The sequence below is a fragment of the Nycticebus coucang genome, chromosome 10 (assembly GCF_027406575.1).
Source record: "Nycticebus coucang isolate mNycCou1 chromosome 10, mNycCou1.pri, whole genome shotgun sequence".
NCBI classification, from domain to species: Eukaryota; Metazoa; Chordata; class Mammalia; order Primates; family Lorisidae; genus Nycticebus; species Nycticebus coucang.
Window position 1 is genome coordinate 20,387,142 of NC_069789.1, and position 7,140 is coordinate 20,394,281.

Genomic DNA, 7,140 nt, shown 5'->3' on the forward strand with positions numbered 1-7,140 from the left:
GTTATTAAAAACTACCTTAAATGGACTAATACCAAAAAAAAAAAACTATTAAAATAAAGGGATGGGGCTCCCTAGTTACTAGACCACCCCTAATGTAAATACATTTAAGTGCATATTCACTGTTGCTGCTTCATTTGGAACATGTAGTATATCTACATGTATCTTTCCCTCAAACAACTTCCTTTCATAGAGAAGTCTACCAAGCCATTGATCAGTAAGAGTAAAAGCTGCAACATCTAGGAAACTACTTTGTGATAATACAGTAGTTTCAGAAAAGTTATCTGAGTGTTTTCTACCTTTTATCTCTATTTATAAATCTAGGTTTCAGGATATCAATAAAGCTTACACATAGCTATAGCTCTCACTTCATTCCAAAGCTTTCCAAAGTGTAGGGCTTTTTTCCCCTCCCTTTTGTCTTCAGTGCATTTCCTGTGGCCCGGCATGGCTGTCTCACCAAAACTCCAGGTCTTGACAGTCTTTTCAATGTTGTCACTATCTTTCCCCTTCTACTATTGCAGAAAGGCTGGCTTTACTGCTAGCTGAAAAATAAACAAGTGCTTTCTAGCTGTACTTTGTTCAGCTCTTTTATCTGTTTCTCTTATCCAGTTGCCCTTTCCCCAGTTCTTAGCACTTCTTTTTTCTACCATTAGTTGCCTTTCTGTTCCATGTGTTTTATCTCCTACATTTCCAGGCAAAAACCCCAACCCCAAACCCACACATTGCCATTAGGGATTAAAACAAAAGCCATTCTAAGCTTACTTCTAAAAAATTAAAAAAGGCCTCAGAAAATGTTCAGTGCTCCCAATTTTATTTTTATTTAATGCTAAAAGTTAAAGAAAAAGATACTGTAAATCTGACAAATGACAGAAAATGCAGGTGATATTTCCATAGCGTGATTTTAAAATATAATGTTGATGATATCTGAGATTACACTCACTTCAGTTGACATGAGTTTCATCATATATAGAAAAAGTATCACCTTCAACTTAGAAAAAAGTAAAGGTTAAAGGTGGCACACTTTTAAAATACTTGGTGGCCAAGGAAAGGTATATAGTAAAAGTTGTAAACCATGTGTACGTACGTTCTCATAGCTTTATATGTGAGGCCACATGAAAGACAGTACATCTGTTAAATTCTATAAATTGTTAAAAGCAAAAAAGGGAAAGCTTCAACATCCCATCCCCTAATATTTTGAGTATTAAAAGCACAGCTGAAATAGGATTTGAAATCTGATACTGCCCATGTACAGTAAGTAGCTTTCTGATATTTTTATCCAGCTGTGGAGAATCTCTGCACTGTCATCAGGTACAACAAAAGATCAAACCATGTCCCATGTTAACTTTTTAAATTAAAAGGATGCCAGAAAAATAACCCAGATCAACACTTTCCAGCTACAAGCCTTCCATGAAGGCCACCCAAGGGCCAGTCAGGCTCAAGCAGACCTCATTTTTTAATAGTAGTAACCACAATACACAGCCTTTTAAAGCCGTTCATATACTCCCTATTTAACACCAGCACAGAGAAACCATAGGTTGCCTTTTCCACAGTTGGATAGACTTATCCAAAACAGAACGGTTCTTTATTAAATCTTTGTGGAAAGCTTATCTGTATTAAGATTGCAAAACATACAGACAGCTACCACAAACTGGGTCAAGTGACTGATAAGTTGTAACATCTATGAGATCAAATTCCAATTATAATAAAGTGCCTAGATACACATTTATACAATAGACCATAATAGTTGAATTCTTTACAAATGTCTCCATGGGCATGTAAAATGGACTCTGCGTTTCTGCATGTGTGTATTCACAGAAGACAGACCAGTCTGATCTAAGTCATATGTGCTCCAATTAAAAAAAAGTGTAACAACAAACCGGTTAATCATGCAAGTCTGTTTGTAATATAACAATGACCGGTAAACATGATTTGCACAGCATTAATAATAGGTGCACTCATTAAAAACTCTACAAAAAAATACTGTATTTGGTGCAGTATCTGATTTTCAAGTGTTAGTAACTTGACCATTAAAAAATATTGAGAAATTTAAAAAAGACACAACTAAAAAAGAACTCAAAGTTGGTAACAATCTGTATTTTCAAATTAAAACAGAAGCTAGGCTGTGAACCATACACATAAATATAGTAGACCTTGAAGCCATGATTCAGCCTAATTAAAAGGCCAAGTTACAAACACCTGAACATGATTTCAAATAGTGTTCCTGTCAATGTTAAATCGTAAAGAGCACAAAAGAAAAACCAGTATCACTGTGAAACAACTATTTCTAATAACTGATGATTTATTTGCTTAAAAAAATCATTTTACTGATGCAAAATAGTGATCAAAAGAAATTAGTTTACAAAAGGCTTCTAAAAATAGTTTTGAGAGGTGGGGCCTGTTCACTATATAAAACCCTTAATTTCTTTAATTTTCACTAGTTTACCATTTTTTTTTTCCAGAAGAACAGTATTATTCACTTGATATTTCAAACACATGTAAGAAGGAAATTACAGGTTTCCTCCACCCACACTTGGGCTGTCAGTGATATGCCCACGGGCAGTCCTGGCAGCACCATGTGGCTGTTACTGTCATTGTACCATACTGTATTTAGCACTCACTAGAAACAGGGTGTAGGTGATAGTATCAACAGCAATAGCACTACAGGTAAATGATAAAAAACAAAACAAGACACAGAACAGAAACAAAACCAATCCCACAATCTCCAAGTTCACCTGCACCGTAACTTTTTTTGTGACTTTCAAAGGAAAGGACAACAGCAACAACAAACAGAGAGCTCTATGGTATTTAAAAAGATGAAGTGGCGCTGCAGAGCCAGGCTCTGCTCAGAGATGGCAGTGCCATCTTGTACACACCACCATCCATTATAACTGCCTTCCATCACTGAACTGTGTCTTATGTAACCAACTAGCATGCAGCATTGTAATCTTACAACTGATCACGTGGACAGAGAACAGCGGTCAACTTTGTCTTAAAAAAAAAAAAAAAAACCCAAAAGACTACACAATTCTGAAAATCTCCCAGCAGCACCTCTCAGTCAGTCATCGATATCCCAAGAACCAAACTTTAAGAACAAAATAGAGATTCAGAATCTATTTTCCTATTCCTCTGAGAGGACAATGCTTCGGGGTAAACCTGGTGACAAATCCCAGTGGCATGCCCACTTAACAACAGTGCCCCTTTCACTCATTTCCTTTCCTCCACCAATTGGCCTCAGACCTGAGAAAGGGGCCAGCAATAAGGAATAACAGACAGTAAGGCAATCTTACAATGTCAGAAAATGTATTTGGCTTTTTTTTGTTTTTAAAATAAGTGCATACAAATACAGCTAGAAGCATTTCTGATTTGCCAAGTGCTCTAAAAAAGCAGTGCAAGTCACAGCCTACATAAAACAGTAACTGTCACCAGGATATAAAGCACAAAGATATGCTAATAACGGTAACAAAAGAAAAAAATGCCTTTATAAGTACATACCTTTTGTCGTCAAAAAATATAGAAACACAATGTATTCAAAAAAAAAATCAAAATTATACAGCCATGTTTATGAAGTCTACATTTCCCTTGTCTTGGATATATATATATATATATGGAGATATATATACAATTCGAACAGTTTTAATTAAGGATAATCATTGGGTTTTCAGAAACCGGAAAGTCACGAGTCTCTCTCTTTTTTCACTTTCACATCTCCAGCAAGGATGGTTGCAATTTCTCCCTGCATAAAGGCCCAGGGGACATTGGAGCCCACAAGAGGGCATTTTTCCCCACTGGGACAATAGACCTCTCCACTAGCTCCCTGCTGTTTGATGCTTTGTCTGGAGCAAGGGAAGCAGAACTTGTGGGAAGGGACGGATGGGCACTGCACAAAGTGGGTGTCCTCCAGCCGCTCGTGGCAGAGGGTACAGCACAGGGGAGCACTGGCTGCTAGAGAGGAGTCTGGGAGGCTGGCAGGGTGCACTGGCTCAAGTCCTCCCGTGCTGCCTGCACCCTGGCCCCCCACCTCTCTGGGGCCCAGCCTTCTTTGGTTCATAGAGGACGGAGAGGGTGGACTGCTGCTATTCCTCCTGGTAGTGGAGTGAACCTGGTTGGCATCTTTGGAGGTGTGACTGCCCCCTGCATTGTCTGCTACTAAGATTAGGGCTGCCATGGGGGACTGGCCATTCTGGGCCGCTTCAGGCGGTGTGGTCCGGTTGGAATGAGGTGAGGCAGTGGGTGGTGGAGGAGACACAAAAGATGATGTAGGAGTCATGGGGATCTTGAGCCCTTCTGTGGTTGTGGATAGCCATGGCTGGGCCTCTCCATTGATTTTAGGGGGCCCAACTTCACCTTCCGGTTCTGGAGAAGGCTTCCTTTTCCTCGCTGTTCTTGCAACTGGAAAAACAAAGAAATAAAAGGAAAAAAGAAAAATAAATGAAGGTGCACCGAGGAAGTTCTTTCTATTACTAATGCAACACCAAACTCTTTACAGAATTCCTACATGCCAAAAGCACGTACACAAAATACCAATGAGTTTCAAGTGCACATGCAACTTAAAATCCTAAGACTTAGGGGGCTGAGGCAACGATTTAAAAGACAACTAAACCACAAAAAGTGGCACGTATAGAATTGCCTGTTTTTACACACGCACGCATGTACCCCAGTTGGAACTGCGCATGTGACTGTAAATGTCCCTCAATAGGTTAAAAGGTGACTGGTGCCCTCAAGCTCCCATCCAAGAATGTGCTGGGAAAGGAAAACCCCGTGTCAGGGCCTATCAGCCCAGTCTGACTCATCTCTGTTATGCTGCTTCAGCACATGAACACGTTGCCACTAAGCCCTGGTTCCGCCTCAGGCAGATCAGGAAGTTGGGTGTTTGTTGTTTCTGGGCTGGGGTAAAATGGTGAATGGAAAGAACCACCCTCCTCCATTCTCTGTCCCCCTCTTTCCCCTAAACCCCCTCACTCCACAACCGCCCCTACCTGCTTTAGACCCGTTGGCCTCGAAACCCAACAACCTGCCTGCAGTCAGGGCCGGCTCCTTCTTAAACTTGCTCTCGAAGGGCCCCGAGTGGCCATGCTGGTGCAGCGCCAGCAGCGTGTCGCGCACGGTCTTGGGCCTATTGACCCAGTCCTGGTCTCCGGGCCCGCGGCCTTTGCTTGCCCCTTCGGCGCCCAGCTCGGCCGCTGCGGCCGCGGTGGACAGGCTGTCGGCCGGGCCCCGGTGGGCGGGCGGCGGCGGCGGCTGCTTCTCCTTGGCCGCCGCCTCGCGCTGCTCGTGTTCCCCCGCCGCGCTACTCGACACGGACGCCGGCCGCTTGTGAGCGCCCAGGTCGGCGGGCTGCGCGGAGGCCAAGCTGGCAGCCGCCGCTCCGGACACTGCGGCCAGGGAGGCGGCGGCGCGGCCGCTGAGGCTGAGCGCGGCGGGCAGCGGCGCGGCCGAGCCGTTCATGAGCGGCACCAGGGTGGGCGGCACGGCGTGGCCGCGCCGCGGGTTCGGGCTCTGGCGGTTGAGCTCGGGTGGGTCCTCCAACTTGGAGAAGCCGTTGGGCACCAGGATGCCGTTCACAGGCGGAGGGCCCTGCGGCGGCGGCTGTTGGGCCAGGCCCGCGGCCGGGCGGCCGCCGGCGAAGTCGGAGCCCAGGCGCGGGGGCCGCTCTGCCGCGCCCGCCAGCGGGTAGCGCTCCAAGGCCTGCGGCGCGCGCGAGGCCGCCTCGGGGCCGCCGTGGCCGAGCTGCTGCTGCTGCTGCAGGAGGATATCCTTTGCCGAGAGCGGCGGCGGCTTGGCGGCGGCCGGGGCCGCGGCGCCGGGCGGGGAGCGGCCCTCCGGGAAGCAGCCGTGCGCCCGCTTGAGCTGCCGCGCTGTCTCGATGACGAACTCGACGCGGTCGGCGCCCTCGTAGTTGACGCAGCCGCGGCAAACGGGCTCGGTGAAGTCCCAGATCATGGCCCAGGGCATGCGAGGCAGGTCACACAGGTAGCACGACTGCCGCCGGGAAGCGGCCGCCACCGCCACCGCCGCGGCCATGTCCGAGGAGCCCGCGGCGCCGGGAGAGGAGGGGGCGCCGCCGCCCCCCGCCGGCACCACGCGCGCCCTCCTTCCCCCCCAACCCCGCGTCTCCCCCACCAGCGGCGGCGGCGGCCGCAGAGGCGGTGGTGGCGGCGGCAAAGCCCGCGAAGGCTGGGCGCCCGCGCAGCGCCCCCGGTGCACGAGGGGCGGCGGGCGCCGGGCGACGGGGTGCAGCCGCGGCAGCAGGTCCCCCCGGCCGGCGCGGGAGCGGGAGGGCGGCGCGGCGCGGCGCGGCGGCGGCTCGGCCGGGGCCGCGGCGGGCCTCCAGACCGGGGCGAAGACGGGCCGCGCGGGCGCGGGGTAGCGCAGCAGGTCGCGGCAGCGGCCGGCACCGAGTGCGGGGCGGGGGGCGGGGAGGTCGGGGAGGCGGGGGGCGGGGGACGGCCGCCGGGGCAGGCTCAGCCCGAGTGGCGGGGCATGCCGCGCCGGGGAGGCGGCGGCCGGGCTGTGTGAAGCTCGGACGCGACGCGGACTACGGGTCGCTGTGCCGCTTTCGCACAGCTCCTAGCGTCGCCGCTCTCCAGCGCCCGCGTCAGCGCCCAGCCCGCCTCACCTCAGCCGCCGCCGTCGCTGCTGCTGCTGCCGCCGCGGCCGCTCCACTTCTACAGACTTGATTCTTCGACAGCCTCGCACGGCGCCTGCGCGGCCCCCCCCCCCGCTCCGCTCCCGCGCGCGCACCCGCCCTCCCGCGCGCGCGCCCGCCTCCTCTGCCGCCGCGCACGAGGAGCGCTGCCCGGAGGATCCGCTTCTGGGCGCTCGTCCTAGGGCCAGCGCCACTGGTAGCGCGGCCGCCGGAGTTCCGATGCTGATACGGCGCTAAGTGGTCGTTTGCTTTTCCTCCACTTTCCTTCACTTCGCTGCCCAACTCAGCTCTTACGACTACTTGTCAGGATTTATTCCCCTATGTCCTTAATAGCCAAATAGTGCTGTATTTTTATTTTCTTTTACACGAGGACACTTTGTCAGTTTCCACAAGTCCCTCGAGGATGGGGGCTTTACGCCTAGCATGGGTTTTGTTAGGAGTTACACTTGAAAGCCCAGGGTTGGACACCCGAACACGAAATTCGTCAATGGTGCTTT

General features: G+C 50.2%; 1 protein-coding gene across 2 annotated transcripts; it reads right to left on the reverse strand.

Moving 5' to 3' along the window:
• Positions 1-791: 791 nt before the first annotated feature.
• On the reverse strand, positions 792-6,798 carry IRF2BP2 (interferon regulatory factor 2 binding protein 2). Of its 2 annotated transcripts, none has more exons than XM_053605546.1 (2): positions 4,974-6,798; positions 792-4,386 (listed from the first exon to the last, which is right to left on the reverse strand). In XM_053605546.1, exons 1-2 carry the CDS (start codon positions 6,016-6,018, stop codon positions 3,671-3,673), a joined length of 1,761 nt encoding a protein of 586 aa, XP_053461521.1. In that variant the 5' UTR covers positions 6,019-6,798; the 3' UTR covers positions 792-3,670. The 2 variants fall into 2 exon arrangements, with proteins under 2 accessions (XP_053461521.1, XP_053461522.1); XM_053605547.1 differs by having other exon boundaries at positions 5,013-6,144.
• Positions 6,799-7,140: the final 342 nt, after the last annotated feature.

Coding starts and splice junctions, on each gene's coding strand:
- IRF2BP2 (XM_053605546.1), bottom strand. CDS start 6,018: ATGGCCGCGGCGGTGGCGGTGGCGGCCGCTTCCCGGCGGCAGTCGTGC. Junction 4,387..4,973: donor GGCCAACGGGTCTAAAGCAG/GTAGGGGCGGTT, acceptor TTGTTTTTCCAG/TTGCAAGAACAGCGAGGAAA.